This window comes from Phacochoerus africanus, chromosome 2 (genome assembly GCF_016906955.1).
Source record: "Phacochoerus africanus isolate WHEZ1 chromosome 2, ROS_Pafr_v1, whole genome shotgun sequence".
In the NCBI taxonomy this organism is placed as follows: domain Eukaryota; kingdom Metazoa; phylum Chordata; class Mammalia; order Artiodactyla; family Suidae; genus Phacochoerus; species Phacochoerus africanus.
Window position 1 is genome coordinate 77,173,443 of NC_062545.1, and position 15,841 is coordinate 77,189,283.

Sequence of the window (15,841 nt, forward strand, 5' to 3'; positions counted from 1 at the left end):
TTATAAGCAATAAAATTAAATACATAAATAGGTAATGCCAAAGTAATTAGACCACTATTTTTGCTATATTTACTAAATTGGTAGAATGTAACAGACATAAAGTAATTAAAATAATTAAAATAAAAGGTTTTATTTGGTTAAGGAACCTGAGTGATTTAAAGCAGTATCCCTGATGGCTAGCAAAATGTTTATTTAATATACTAAATGTATTCAAATATTTATGTATTTATTTTGCTTTTCTTAGGACCACACCTATGATATATGGAAGCTCCTAGGCTAAAGGTCAAATCAGAGCTGCAGCTGCTGGCCTATGCCTCAGCAACACAGGATCTGAGCCACATCTGTGACCTACACCACAGCTCATGGCAACGCTGGATCCTTAATCCACTGAGAGGCCAGGGATCGCACCCACACCTTTATATAGATACTAGTTGGATTCATAACCCGCTGAGCCACAATGGGAACTCCAAATAAATATTTATTACATGAATGCATGAAACCATTTTCAGCAAGGCATTTAACAAAATCTCTCACTATATCCTTGGGAAATTAGTTAGAATGATATAAATTAAATGGCTTCATTTTTCTTTAACATTAAAAGGAGTGACACAGCCCACTTAAACTGATTCCCAAATCCTGTTTTTTTTTTTTTTTAATATTAAAGTTATCTGTTAAAAGTTGAACAGCCAAAACTAGGAATATAAAACAAAAGAAAGGCAGACTTTCTTCACTGCTCTCCCAGTTCTAAGTGGCCTTTGAAGGCATCCCTAATCACAGTGACAGTATTCAGGAAGATTATGTCATCCTCAAAGGCACAGCCATCTATTTTCTTAAAACCATGCAAAACTCAACAGAGGCCAGAAAGTTAGTATTTAGGAAAAACAAAAAGCAAGAGTTGTTAGGTAAAATTAAGCTTTTGCAGAAAATGAAATGACAAGATTTGATTAACCAGCCACACACGTGCGCGCGCGCACACACACACACACACACACACACACAAGTTGGCATGAGACAAAGTTACAAAAGTCAAATCATCTCAAAAGTAAGTATATCACTCACCTAGAACTTTCAAGTGTGAAGAAAATGGGATTTCCTACCTGTGAACCTCTTGTCAGTACATGTAAAAACTGAATGCCGAAAAGTCTAGCCATTTCACTGGTTTTCCCAATCAGGTCCAGCTGTTCTAACATTTGGAGATTTCCACGGACACGGCTAATGTAATGATCAACCATTTTCCATCTGTTAAAAAAGAATCCATGCTATGAACATTTAGGGAAAATGTGGATACTTAAAACCAATACTGTTTGCATTATGCCAAAAACTACCCATTAATGTAAGGTTATTTAAGGAGGGAGTCATGGTGTGAGCCTTTAGCAAAGTGTGCTAAGGAGTTAAACATTATAAAATTTCAAGTATTTCAAGGACATAAAACCTAGTGAAAATATGTAAAGTTTAAAAGAGCACTTGCAATAAGGTGGTAAGACTAAAGATAATTATTTTCAATATTTTGCTTGATGTTACTGTTTTTTATTATAAAAATTACCATTACCTCTTAGACGCCACTGCTAATGTTGGAATCATTATATAATTATAAATATTCCACTGATAGGCTTTTAAAGAACATGGAGGCTTTGGGTTATCATTGTTAATATCACTCTAAAAATAAAAGTATGTACTGGTATATTATGGGAAGAAACAAGGTACTTGGTGAAGATTCAGAAAAATCAGGAAAATTATTTTAATGAGACCATATGTGGGGTAAATATATATGTCAAATCAGTATTTTGAGTGAAAATACAAATGTTCTGTCTTTTGGTTTAAACATTAAAAAAAAAAAACTCTCTACCTTTTTGCTAATAAGCAAAACAACAACAAAAAGACCTTCACTGGAGTTCCCTTTGTGGCTCAGTGGAAACAAATCTGAGTAGTATCCATGAGGACGCAGGTTCAATCCCTGGCCTTACCCAGTGGGTTAAGGATCCGGCATTGCCATGAGCTTCGGTGTAGAATGCAGATGCTGCTCAAATCTGGTGTTGCTGTGGCTGTGGTATATGCCAGTGGCTATAGCCCCAATTTGACCCCTAGCCTGGGAACCTCCATATGCTGTGGGTATGCCCCTAAAAACAAAAACAAACACAAACAAAAAAGAGACCTTTACCAAAGGCATGAAAGGAAGTTTTGATTTAATATTGTTATTAAAATGAAAAAAATTATCTAAAAGTATATGATAAAGAATAAAATCTATTCATTTAAAGAATATTAGACTTAAATATAAAACATTGATCAAAGAAATTGCAGATGATTTGAGGAAATGGAAAGACATCCCATTTTCTTGGATTGGAAGAATTAATATAGTTAAAATGGCCATATTACACAAAGCAATCTACAAATTTAATGTAATCCCTATCAAATTACCCATGATATTTTTCACAGACCTAGGACAAATAATCCTAAAATTTATATGGGACCACAAAAGACCCAGAATTTCCAAAGCAATCCTGAGGAAAAAGAACAAAGCAGGAGATATAACCCTCCCAGATTTCAGACAATACTACCTAGCTACAATAATCAAAGCAGCAAGGTATTGGCACAAAAAGAGCCATATGGATCAATGGAATAGAACAGAGAGCTCAGAAATAAACCTGCATATCCATGGTCAATTAACAGTCAACAAAGGAGGCCAGAATATATATAGAGTGGGAGAGAAGACAGTCTCTTGAGCAAGTGGTGTTGGGAAAGTTGGACAGCAGCATGTGCGTCAATGAAGTTAGAGTACACCCTCATGCTATACATGGAAATAAACTCAAAATGGCTTGAAGACTTAAATATAAGACATGATACCATAAAACTCCTAGAAGAGAACACAGGCAAAGTAGTCTCTGACATAAATCATACCAATGTTTTCTTAAGTCAGTCTCCTAAGGCAATATAAACAAAAGCAAAAATAAAGAAATAGGTAGGAGTTACCATTGTGGCACAGATGAAATTAATGCAACTAGTATCCATGAAGATGTGAGTTCAATCCCTGGCCTCGCTCAGTGTGTTGGGGATCTGGTGTTGCCATGAGCTGTGGTGTAGGTTGCAGATGAGGCTCGGATCCCACATTGCTGTGGTTGTGGCATAGGCCAGCAGCTATAGCTCCAATTCGACCCCTAGCCTGGGAACTTCCATATGCTGCAGGTGCGGTCCTAAGAAGCAAAACAAACAACAACCCTCCCCCTCAAACAAAAACCAACCAAACAAAAAACAAATGGGGCCTAATAAAGTTTACAAGCTTTTGCATAGCAAAGGAAACCACAAACGAAACAAAAAGACACCTATGGACTGGGAGAAAATACTCGCAAATGATGTGACCAACAAGGGCTTAACTTCTAAAATATAAAAACAGCTCATACAACTCAATAACAAGAAACAAACAAACAAAAAACCCCAACCCAATCAAAAAATGGGCAGAAGACCTAAAGAGACACTTCTCCAAAGAAGACATAGGCACATGAAAAGAGGCCTATCACTGCTAACTGTTACAGAAGTGCAAATCAAAACTGCACTGAGGTACCATCTAACACCAGTCAGAAACACCATCATTAAAACGTCTACAAATAATAAATGCTGGAGAGGTTGCAGAAAAAAGTGAACCATCCTATACTGGTGGTGCACCCACTATGGAAAACACTATGGAGGTTTCTCAAAAAACTAAAAGTAGAGTTGCCATATGATCCAGCAATCCTACTCCTGGGCATATATTTGGAAAAAACTAACTGGAAAAGACACATACACCTCAATGTTCATAGCAGCACTACTTACATTAGGAAACAACCTAAATGTCCACAGATAGATGAACGTATAAGGAAGATATACATATGTACGATGGAATACTACTCGGTCATAAAGAAGAATGAAGAAATGCCATTTGCAGCAACATGAATGACTTACAGATTATCATAACAAGTGAAGGTAAGTCGGAAAAAGACAAATACCATATGATATCACTTTTATGTGGAATCTAAAATATGACACAACTTAACTATGAGACATAGAGAATAGACCTGTGGTTACCAAAAAGGAGGGGGAATAAACTGGGAGTTTGGGATTAGCAGATGATGCAAACTATTAAAGAATGGTAAGCAACAAGGGCCTACTTTACACCACAGGCAATTACATTCAATATCCTGTAATAAACCATAATGGAAAAGAATATAAAAAATAATACATTTGGGGAGTTCTCGTTGTGGCTCAGTGGGTTATGAACCAGTATCCATGAGTATGTGGGTTCAATCCTTGGCCTCGCTCAATGGGTTAAGGATCTGGCGTTGCTGTGAACTGTGGTGTACATCGCAGATGTGACTCAGATCTCCATTGTTACAGCTGCGGTGTAGGCCAGCAGCTGCAGCTGCAATTCGACCTCTAGCCTGGGAACTTCCACATGCTGCAGGTATGGCCCTAAAAAGCAAAAGAAATACACACACACACACATATATGTGTATATATATGTGTGTGTGTGTGTGTGTGTGTGTATATATATATATATGTAATTGAATTACTTTGCTGTACAACAGAAATAAACACAACATTGTAAATAACTACAATAATTTTAAAAATAAAATTATAACAGAAAAAAAGATTATGGTTTAAATACATTGCAAGCTTTAATTATACGGGTTTTGTAAACCTATGAAACATGACTAATCCACACAGAAAAACTAGAAAATGAACACAAAAAGGAAAAAAATTACCCTGTAATTAAAAAGGTGGATAATAACAAGTATTAGAGAGGATGTGGAGAAATTACAACCCTCATACACCACTGGTGAGAATATAAAACAGTGCAGTTACACTAGAAACAATCTGCCAATTTCTCAAACTGTTAAAAACATAGTTACCATATAATCAACCAAGTCCACTCCTAGGTATTATATCCCAGAAATACAAAAATATACATATACACAAAATGTAGTACACGAATGTTCATAAAAGTGTTACTGAGAATAGTCAAAAAGTGGAAATAACCCAAGTGTCCACCAATTGATGAATAAATAAATAAAATGTGGCACATGATCACACAATGGAATATTATTTGATAATAAAAGGAAACAAAGTACTGATACATGCTACAACATGAATGAATCTGGACAGTATACACTAAAAGAAGCCAGTCACAAAAGGCAGCAAATTATATGATCCCACTTATGTGAAATATTCAGAAAAGGCAAATCTAAGGAGACAGAAAGTAGGTAAGTGGTTGCTTAAGGTGGGGAAAGGGGGGAGTTCCTGTCATGGCGCAGTGATTAACGAATCCGACTAGGAACCATGAGGTCGCGGGTTCGATCCCTGGCCTTGCTCAGTGGGTTAAGGATCCGGCATTGCCATGAGCTGTGGTGTAGGTCACAGACGTGGCTCGGATCTGGCATTGCTGTGGCTCTGGAGTAGGCTGGTGGCTACAGCTCCGATTCGACCCCTATCCTGGGAACCTCTATATGCCTCAGGAAGCAGCCCTAGAAAAGGCAAAAAAAAATAAAACAAACAAACAAAAAAGGGGGTGATAAAGAAGCGAGTATTGGAAGGAGATGGCTAAGAGAGGCAGGGTTTCTTTTCGGGGTAATCGAAATACTCCAAAATTTATTGTAATAATGGTTACACAACTGTGTGAATAGATTGATAACTACTGAATTGTTCACTTTAAATGGGTGAACTGTATGGTATGTATTTTATACACATTTTAATACATATTTTTTGTTTTAGATCATTCATGTAATCCTTCAATATTACAGACAGCCAAACGGAAAGCTACGATAATGCATAATGTGTGGGTTCAATCAGTTCCTCTGAAATAAAACAAAACGGATTTAATGGTTCATCCTTCCTGTAGACCACATGGGTCATCAATGACCTGTTTTGGAGAACACAGCTCCTTTCTTATTCCCTTGTTACATACCTCCAGTCTATTTTTCAGTTTAGTTATTGTGTTCTTAAGCTCCACGAGTCATGTTTAGTTCTTTTTTATTTATTCTATCTCTGTTGAAATCATTATTTAAGCATTGTTCTCTTGATCCTGGTGACCATCTTTTATAACAGTTATTTTGAGTTCTGCCAGGTAAATCATATATCTGTTTCATTATGGTCAATTTTTGGATTCTTCTTGTTTCTTTGTCTGGAATATCTTTGCTTGTTTTCATACTTGTCTTGACTCTCTGTATTGGTGTCCCACATTAGATGAAGCAGGCACCTCTCAGTCTTTGTGGACTGGCTGTGTATAGGAGAAGACCTCCATCACTCAGCTCAGCCAGAGATTCTGGGGGCCTTTTAACTGACTCTTGCCCTTCCCAGGGAGAAGCAGGTAGCTGTAGTTTTCTTCTACTCACTCTGTGCTGAGAAGGAGGGGGGAGTTATGGTGTCTCCTAGTCTGAACCACTGTCTCCATCTCCCACACCCCCACTTCTCCCCAGCAGCTAGATCTGTCAGAGCTCAAGAGTGGAAGGAGAGATGCCAGTTCTTTGGGAGCCTTGGGGAAATTGGGGCAGTAGGTGCCTGAATCAACTCTATCCCCATGGGTACGCTAAGAGTTGGAATTTTTCATCCTTCCACTCTTCTCTTAGTGGGGAGGATCCGTGGTGTCTACCAACCTATAATGCTATCCTCTATTTGGCTCTGCCAGCTAGGCTGTGCCAGATCTGTCAGAGGACCCTCAGAAAAGCTGAGGTGCTAGACACATGAACCCACCCTACCCCACCCCCTCCTGGGAAAAGCTAGGAGATAGGGGCCTTCTCCTGACTGTACGGCTCTGGGTCAGGGGCATGGCCTCTGGCAAGAGGGTGTCCAGAATCTCCCTCCCAGCTTTGTTGAGTCTGGTTCTGCATTTGCCCAGGGTGTAGGAGCCTTTCAATTAGTTTCTGAATCTCTCACAAAGATGTGAACTGTTACTGAATCAGTGTGCTTGTAGGGGAAAGGAGGGTCCTGCCTGGGCATCCGATTGCTTACTGATATCACTCTACATCTTTCCTAATATATTTTTAAGAGTATTTAAAAAGTGATCTTTTTGAAATAAAATCACCTTCATTCCTACTTTCTAGTCCTATTTGGCTAGCCATGCGGTAAAGAAAGAGAATGGGTAATTGTGGTCTCTTAAAAAATAAAAAATGGAGTTCCCAATGTGGCTCAGTGGTAACAAACCTGACTAGGATCCATGGGGACTTGGGTTCAATCCCTGGCCTCACTCAGAAGGTTAAGGATCTGATATTGCTGTGAGCTGTGGTGTAGGTCTCAGATGAAGCTCGGATCCCATGTTGCTGTGGCTGTGGTGTAGGCCGGCAGCTACAGCTCCGATTCGACCCCTAGTCTGGAACTTCCATATGGGAACTTCCATATGCTGTGAATGCGGGCTTAAAAAAAAGACAATAACAAACAAACCAACACTACATGACAAAGCTGTATTTCAGGTAACTTTTCATTGTTAAAAAAATTATCTTCCTATTACTTTGTCAAACTTAAGTATAATAAGCAAATACAAACTTTGATCTGGGGAAGAGGAAGGGAAATATAATTAGCATAAGCTACTTATAGGCTTGGGTAGGTGCTGAAATGGTTGAACTTGGAGCAACTTGAGGTGACAGGATAATTTTAATTACAGGGCATGTGGGAAGAAGGTGACAAAAAAGGAGACATAAAAATTCCAGGTACAGAAGTTCCTCTTGCGGAAAACAAATCTGACTAGTATCCATGAGGATTTGATCCCTGGCCTCACTCAGTGAGTTGGGGATCTGGTGTTAACGTGAGCTGTGGTATAGGTCACAGATATGTCTGGACCTGGTGTTGCTGTGGCTGTGGCTGGCAGCTAAAGCTGCAATTTGACCCCTAGCCTGGGAACTTCTATATGCTTCGGCAGTGGCCCTAAAAAGAAAAAAAGAAAAAAAAAATCCAGGTACAAACTCACTTTATTCAGAACTTTTTCTATGGATTGGCCCTATACACAGGAAATGAAGAAAATTTCTATTACCTTCTTGAGCTATATAACCCTCTGCTATGTAGCTCCTAGTTCAGAAACTGGAATAGTATTCGATAACTATTCCTTGGATAGCTGATGAAATCATGATGCTATTATGAGTTATCTAGATCACACTAGGGATTAGGAAAGTTTCATAGGCCAATTTAGGAGTCAGATCATGAGATACAATTTATGGAAAAATGCGTTCTAAGTCCTAAACAACAAAACTTTGAGAACATAACTAATTCATATAAATCAAGGGCTTCCAGGAGACCCAAACTTGAGTTTACAAAAACAAAATAATAGTAATTAGGGTGACTTTGTGCTTTACAAACAGATTTAATACAAGAAATCCTTGATTAGCAAGCTTCTCTCATTTCTGAGTCAATTTAATACACACACACACACAATTTTTTTATACCTTAAAACACTGCAGAAAGCAAATGTAAATATAAAAAGTATGACTTATTTTATGGATAATAATTCACTTAAATTTAAAAATAAATTGCTCTCTTAAAGTATCTCCAAAGAAGAGTGCGTGGTCTCTCCATGCAACAAAATCCATTTAACATAAATCATCTAATGTCTTGTCCAAGTTCCTTATGTAGTATGTTAAGTCCAGTTTTGTATTTCACTTGGCGAAAACAGACTTATCCTAGGAAATACCTAAATAGAGGTAGCAAAATATGCATTTAGAGCATTTTAGACTTTATAAACAAACCACTGAATGTAGTTTTCAATGTTAAGTTTTAATTTCAATGTTAAATATTTACTTGTACATAACTTGTACATTTTATTTACTTGTACATAACTACTCTCAGGCTTCTGTTTCTATTTAATCATAAGCTCGGTGCTTTCTGTGATTTCACTTTACTTCCTTGGGAGATTCCTCAAAAAGATGGGAGGATAAGATGATATGCCCAGAAAGCAGTTTTCCCAAGCATATCAAACTGTTGTTAAGGCTGTACCTTCCCGTCTTCACCATGTTATGGCTTTACAATTCAATCAGCAGAGTTTTATTCATTTCAAACATCAGATATTACAATCTTAGGACTATATTTATGCAGATATTTATTTTTTGCTTGTTTGTTTGTTTTTGCTTTTTTAGGGCCACACCTACAGCATATGGAAGTTCCCAGGCTAGGGGTCGAATCAGAGCTGCAGCTGCTGGCCTATGCCACAGTCACAGCAATGCCAGATCTAAGCCGCGTCTGCAACCTACATTGACGCTCACAGCAATGCCAGATCCTTAACCCACTGAGCAAGGTAAGGATTGAACCTGCATCCTCATGGATTTTAGTCATGTTCATTACCACTGAGCCACAAGGGGAACTCCTATGCAGCTATTTTCTAAGCTTAACTATTCATTTCAACTTTCACTTGAAGAAAAGTAGAAGCGGGAACTTTCCCTTCTGACTACTGTAGAGTAACTGGAACTAGACTAGCCTTCCTGCCTGGATAGAGTCAAGGTACTTGTCTCTCTGCAATGAATAACAGGCAGTACAGGACCATGTGCCTATAGACAAGAAACTCATGAGGCGAACTCCAGCCTCTGAGGAGACAATTTCCTAAACATGGTGTAGTATGCAAGAGTCACAGCGTAGCATGGCTATACTGCTAAGCCAAGAAGGCAGAGATTAGAGTTCTGGTAGGTTGCAGATGAAATCTATGGGACAGAGCACCTGTGCAAGGGGCAGGAGTTAGCAGTTGGAAGTACAGGTGGGGATTTCCTGTGAGTAAGTGACCCAGGGCTCTGCTGCAAATGAGCAGGATGAAACTACATGAGGCTTACAAGAGAGCAGCTGCTGTGGGCTTTAGTTTGGAAAAGAACTTGCCAGATACTGTTGCAGTTGGAGGTCTAGGCATGCCAGAGTGGAGAGACCTCATTATCCCCTTTATTAACAACAAAGGCATCCAGCTGAGAGCCCAGAAAACCCATGCTTTAGGAGGCCTTTGTATTAAGAGAAGGCCAACTGGAGATAATCCTAAAACCAAGTACTAACAACATGCACATGGGCTAGAATTTGGAGACGGAGTTTTCTCAAGTTGAAGGGGCTTAGGAAGCACCTTGGACTTTTCAGAGATTCACCTTCACAAAGCATAAAAACCAGGTCTGCACAAGTTCAAGGTGATCAGCCAATAACTGAATTGCCTACTAGAGCAAAAATAAAAATGCTTCAGAGGAAGATAATGAAAATCCAGAATCTGTAAAACAAACAGAGTATCTATTACAGTAACTATTACATACTGTGATCTGTAACAGTATCTGTTATATAATCATGCAAAGAAATAACAAAAAAAATATGATCCACAGCTGAGAAAAAAGCAGTCAATAGAAACTAATACAGAGATGGCCAGGTATTGGATTTAGTAACTATTACAAATATGTTCAAAAATCTAAAGAAACAATAATAAAAAAAAGTTAAAGAGGAGTTCCCATTGTGGCTCAGCAGTAATGAACCCAATTAGTACTCATGAGGATGCGGGTTTGATCCCTGGCCCTGCTCAGTGGGTTAAGGATCCAGCGTTGCCCAGAGCTACGGCATAGGTCACAGATGTGGCTCAGATCTGGCATCACTATGGCTGTGGCATAGGACAGCAGCTTCAGCTCCGATTTGACCATTAGCTTGGGAACTTCCATATGCTGCAGATACGGCCCTAAGAAGAAAGAAAAAAAAGTTAAAAGAAGAACAGTCTTAATCAGTGAACAGACAAGGAAACCTATTCAATATGGAAACCATCAAAAGAAAGAACCAAGTGAGAATTCTGGAACTAAAAACAACTGAAATACAAAATTTACTGGCTGTTCTTAGCAGATTGGTGATGACAGAGAAAGTTAGTAAACCTAAAGATAGGTTTTTAGGAAAAGGCTGAAATGTACAGAGCCTCAAGGATCTGTGGGATACTGTCAAACAGTGTAATATACATGTAACTGGACTCTTAGAAAAAAGAATAGGGGCAGAAAAAATATTTAAAGAAATAGCCAAAAATTTCCTAAATTTGAAGAAAAATTAAAGATCTACAAAGCTCAAACTACTGGGTGTAAGACAGGCTACAAGGATATACTGTACAACACAGAGAATATAGCCAAAATTTTCTAATAACTCTAAATGGAGTGTAACCTTTCGAAATTACATACAAAATAAATAGGTAAAGAAAAAAAAAGGAGGTCAGTCAACACTATGAAAGATTAAAAGAAAAAACCTACTCTAGGAATATCTTAGTGAAATTACTGAAAACAAAAGCAAATGAGGAGTTCCCATTGTGGCACAGAGGAAATGAATCTAACTAGGAACCATGAGGTTGCAGGTTCAATCCCCAGCCTCACTCAGTGGGTCAAGGATCTGGTGCTGCCACAAGCTGTGGTGTAGGTTGCAGATTCAGCTTGGTGCCCTCGCTGCTGTGGCTGTGGTGTAGGCCCGCAGCTACAGCTTCGATTCAACCCCTAGCCTCGGAACTTCCATATGCCACAGGTGTGGCCCTGAAAAGCAAAAAAAAAGAGAGAAAGAAAGAACATTACTCCAGTCTAAAAATGATAAAAACTGGGATAATAGACAAAATCATAAGTTTTATTGAGGCCATCAATAAGTTGTGGTTATAAAAGAATCAGGTGAACTACATTTCACAGGTAACAAGTCTATCAAGGAACAGATGGACATATAACCTACTTCATCTTTGGCAGAGCACAGGAGGGAGAGGCAGCTGCCATAAAAGCAGGTAAGAATGAAAGTTAAAGTGTTAATAAATTCTTAAAGGTCCTATGTGGGCTAGCATTGCAATTTAGAGTCACTGGAGGCCCTAGACAGCAGGGCAATCTTTTCCCATGGCCGCCCACCAAGTGCTCATGAGGAAGACTGGGGGCAGGGTATAAAGAAATGAACCCTGCAACTTCCTCAACTCCTCTCTCATATGAAGCAAAGCCATGAGCTGCTGTGGGACCAGTAGGAAACTATCCAATCCTTAGGGTTTATGCAAAGATTCACTATCTGTGGGAAAAGAAGAGATGCAAAGGATATCTGTGGCTGGGAGAGGGGTAGTAGCAAAAGCTGCACCTGAAGGAAGGGCAGGAAACCCTCCTTGTTCCTGCCATGGGCCTCAAACCAAGTAACAGCAGCTGTCCACCACTGGCAAAGGGGCAGGGAATCTTCCCATCATAGATTCCAAGCAAAGAAACACCACTGCTGAGGAAGAAATAGAAGCATAAGCTATCTTCCCTTACAGGAGAGTCAAGAAACCTGCTTGGGCCAGGGCCTGGCAGTGATACAAAGCAGAGGTCCATTGCCACTGTGGAAAGGGCAGGAACGCTGAGAAAGCCTCATCTCTGAGGCTAGGAGAACAGAACTCCCAGATTAACTGGACCAGGAAAAGTGAGTAACACCCCTGCCTCCACTATAAGCCTTATACAGTAACAATGGCAGCAGTCATCCATTCATTAAGCCTGACCTTAGGGGGGAAAAAAAAAGCATTTACAACACTGGAAAAAGGAAAATGACTGTTGATTTCTCATTAGAAATAATGGAGGGCAGAAGGGAATAAAATCTTTAAACCTGTAAAAGAAAAAAACAAACTCAATCCCAGAATTAGATATTAATAAAATATCATTCAAAAATGAGGGTGAAGAGTTTCCATTGTGGTGCATTGGAAACGAATCCGACTAGGAGCCATGAGGTTGTGGGTTTGATCCCTGGCCTCGCTTAGTAGATTGGGGATCCGGTGTTGCTGTGAGCTGTAATGTAGGTCACAGGCGTGGCTCGGATCTGGTGTTGCTGTGGTGTAGGCTGGCGGCAACAGCTCCGATTGGACCCCTAGCCTGGGAACCTCCATATGCCGTGGGTGCAGCCCTAAAAAGACAAAAAGACAAAAAAGTAAAAATAAAAAAAGAGGGTGAGATAAAGATACTTTCAGATAAATAAAGGCTGAGAGAATCTGTTGCCAGCAGACTTGCACTGGAAGAATTGTGAAGAAAACAATTTAGCAGTTTCTTGTCATGTTAAACAAGCTAACCATGTGACCTGGCAGTTTCATTCCTAGAGAAATGAAGTTTATGTTCACAGAAAGACTTGCATACAGTTTTACTCATGATGATCTCAAAGCAGAAACAATTCAACTGTCCATCAACAGGCGACTGGATAAATAAATTGTGGTATATTCATACAAATGAGTATTATTTAATGATAAAAAGAAACTTGTTTGTGCAACAACATGGTTGAATCTCAAAAAACATGCTGAGTTTCTTAAAAGACACAAATGGATAGACTGTAAATAATTCTAATAACACAAAGTTCTATAATTGGCAAAACTATAGCAAATATAGTTCATATAATAAATTCAATTCATTGGGTGAATTAAGGAATAGATAGAGTAACTACAAAGGTATATGAGGGCATTTTCTGAATGTTCTTTATCTTGATTGGGGTAGTGGTTACAAGGCGTATACATTTTTCAAAGTCATCATACAATATACCTTTTTTTTTTTTTGGCTGTGCCTGTGGCACACAGAAGTTCCTAGGCCAAGGACAGAACTCAAACCATAGCAGTGACTTGAGCCACGGCACTGAAAATGCCAGATCCCTTAGCCCACTGAGCTACCAGATAATTCCACAATATACTTTAAATGTGTGCATTTTACTGTACATAAATTACACTCCAATAATGCTTATTTTTAAAAAGAGATACCCTCTTCAGAGTTATAAAACATTACCTGTATAGATCTGTCTTGTTATCAAACCAATCTGATAAGACTCGAAAGGTAAAGAGAGGAAAACGCTGATGAAGGACATGAAAGCTGACATTTTCAAAAGTGTAGTTATTTAGAGCCACCTAGGAGGAAAAAAAGGAAAACTCTATTATAATAATGCTCATACTAATGTGCAAATTTGGTTCAAAAAGATCCTAAATATTATTTCTAACTTATAGTATATATGAAAGCTACCTGAAAAAAGGATGTGTTACAACTGAACCATAATTAGTTTAAAACAGTATATATAGCCTATGGGACAGAAATGTTTGTAAAAAATTAATATTTAATTGGAAAAATAAATCATATTTGATGAGATTCAACTTGGTCAAATAATACTTACTTTAGAGATCCCTGTTTTTAATCACTTTTTTTAAATGCTCTATGCCAATACAAATACTAACAAATAGAAGCACTGTCAAGCATGTTAATTTTTTGTTCTTTCCATACTTACTTTTTGGTTCTGGATGACATGCTGATTAAGAGGCTCCCACAGATTTGAGGATGAGTTACTAGTTAATGGCAGTCATTCATCCTGTTTCCAGGAATTCTATCAGTACTAAGACCCAATACATGGACATTATGGAGTCACTTAATTTCATTTCAAGAGCAAAAGATTTAAAAAGAAAAGGCAGAAATGTCTCCCCATCTTCAAAACATGTAGGTGAAAGCTGTGTTACTGGGAAAAGAATACTGAAAAGTGTCCAACTTCATAAAATGTACCTCTAGGTAGACGATCTCTCAGAAATACCTACAAGACACAAGCAATCTAGATGATGGCAGCTATTTCAATGTAATATGGAAATTAGGTCAGCCTGGGGTCTGAGGAATGGTTCAAACACCACTTCACATGTGTATATTACAATTATAAAATATTTTCTTTCCCACATTTACAATCCACCAAGTACAAAACAGGGATGGAATGTTAAGCTCATCTCAGTGCAGTGACCCAAACCATTCTCACTTTACCTACGATTTCTATGTCCAGAATGATAACACTGGAATGTGGTACACTTTATACTTTAAACTTTGGAATAAGCCTACGTGTTCTAAAAGTCACCAGTATAAAGCAGGTACTACCCATTATCTTGGAGGTAAATTCACCATTTCTTTTACAAAAAGTGGTATTGTTCTGGATTACTTCTCTCAAGAATCTCAATAGAAAAGATCACCCTGCTGTCCTGCAGCATTCTCATTATGGGAAAACTTGAAGTTTGTCATTTAAGTTGACCTGTAACAATTGACTTAAAGGATTTTGTGACTTCAAAATTAAATAAAATTTTAGAAACTGGTCCCCAATATCTGAAGCAGATGGCAGATGATTTTAGTTCAAATACAACTTCATCAACTGGATTAAGACTGAAATATAACCTTATAGCACTCACTCTACTTTGGGTCTTGGTGTTACAGGAGCATAAAAATGCTCAGCCACAATCTCAGCTGTGAAATTAAAGGAAACATGAACTCTAAAACTAAGAAGATATAGCTTCAGAATGTTCCAATCTTTAGAGAGTGATTTACTCCAGAAGTTGAAATATGAATCTAAAATTATGAATTAGGAGTTTGTTACTTGTTTTAGAATGAAATCTCAGTAAGTTAAACATTGGAAAAATGTAGTATGTAGATCCATGTCAGAATTGGTATAAAGGAAGAAGGAGTTACAGTCCTTGGCCATTTATTTTAGTGACAAAAGAATCGGCTGATAGAGGCATGGTTACACTTTTCCATTCACACAATGTGCAAGACACACTTCAGAAAAAAATTATTCAGAAGAGAGAGAATTAGTGCAGAGGGATTGAGAAAATAAAGAGGAAAGGAAAAAAGTAGGAGGCCACAGGAAGCACCTGTGCCCTGTTAAATTCTATCACCTTATCCCCTAAAAGTTGTTCCTCATTTCCTCACAGGCTTCAATTAAAATTTTGATTGACAAATTTTATATAAGAATACACAAATTTAAATTGAAACATTCATGATTTTTTGTTTTCGCTTTTTAGGGCTGCACCCACGGCATATGGAGGTTCCCAGGCTAGGGGTTGAATTAGAGTTACAGCTGCTGGCCTACACCACGGCCACAGCAACGTGGGATCCGAGCCACGTCTGCAACCTACACCACAGCTCATAGCAAT

At 38.4% G+C, this 15,841-nt stretch overlaps 1 protein-coding gene across 3 annotated transcripts in view; it reads right to left on the reverse strand.

The window, feature by feature from the left end:
* REV3L (REV3 like, DNA directed polymerase zeta catalytic subunit) overlaps positions 1-15,841 on the reverse strand; it is a 200,899-nt gene that overhangs the window by 43,150 nt on the left and 141,908 nt on the right. For all 3 annotated transcript variants that reach the window (XM_047762811.1, XM_047762819.1, XM_047762829.1), the window contains exons 21-22: positions 13,680-13,798; positions 1,098-1,239 (exon numbers count right to left, since the gene is read on the reverse strand). In XM_047762811.1, coding sequence (XP_047618767.1) covers positions 1,098-1,239; positions 13,680-13,798 — 261 coding nt within the window. The remainder of the gene's footprint in view (positions 1-1,097; positions 1,240-13,679; positions 13,799-15,841) is intronic.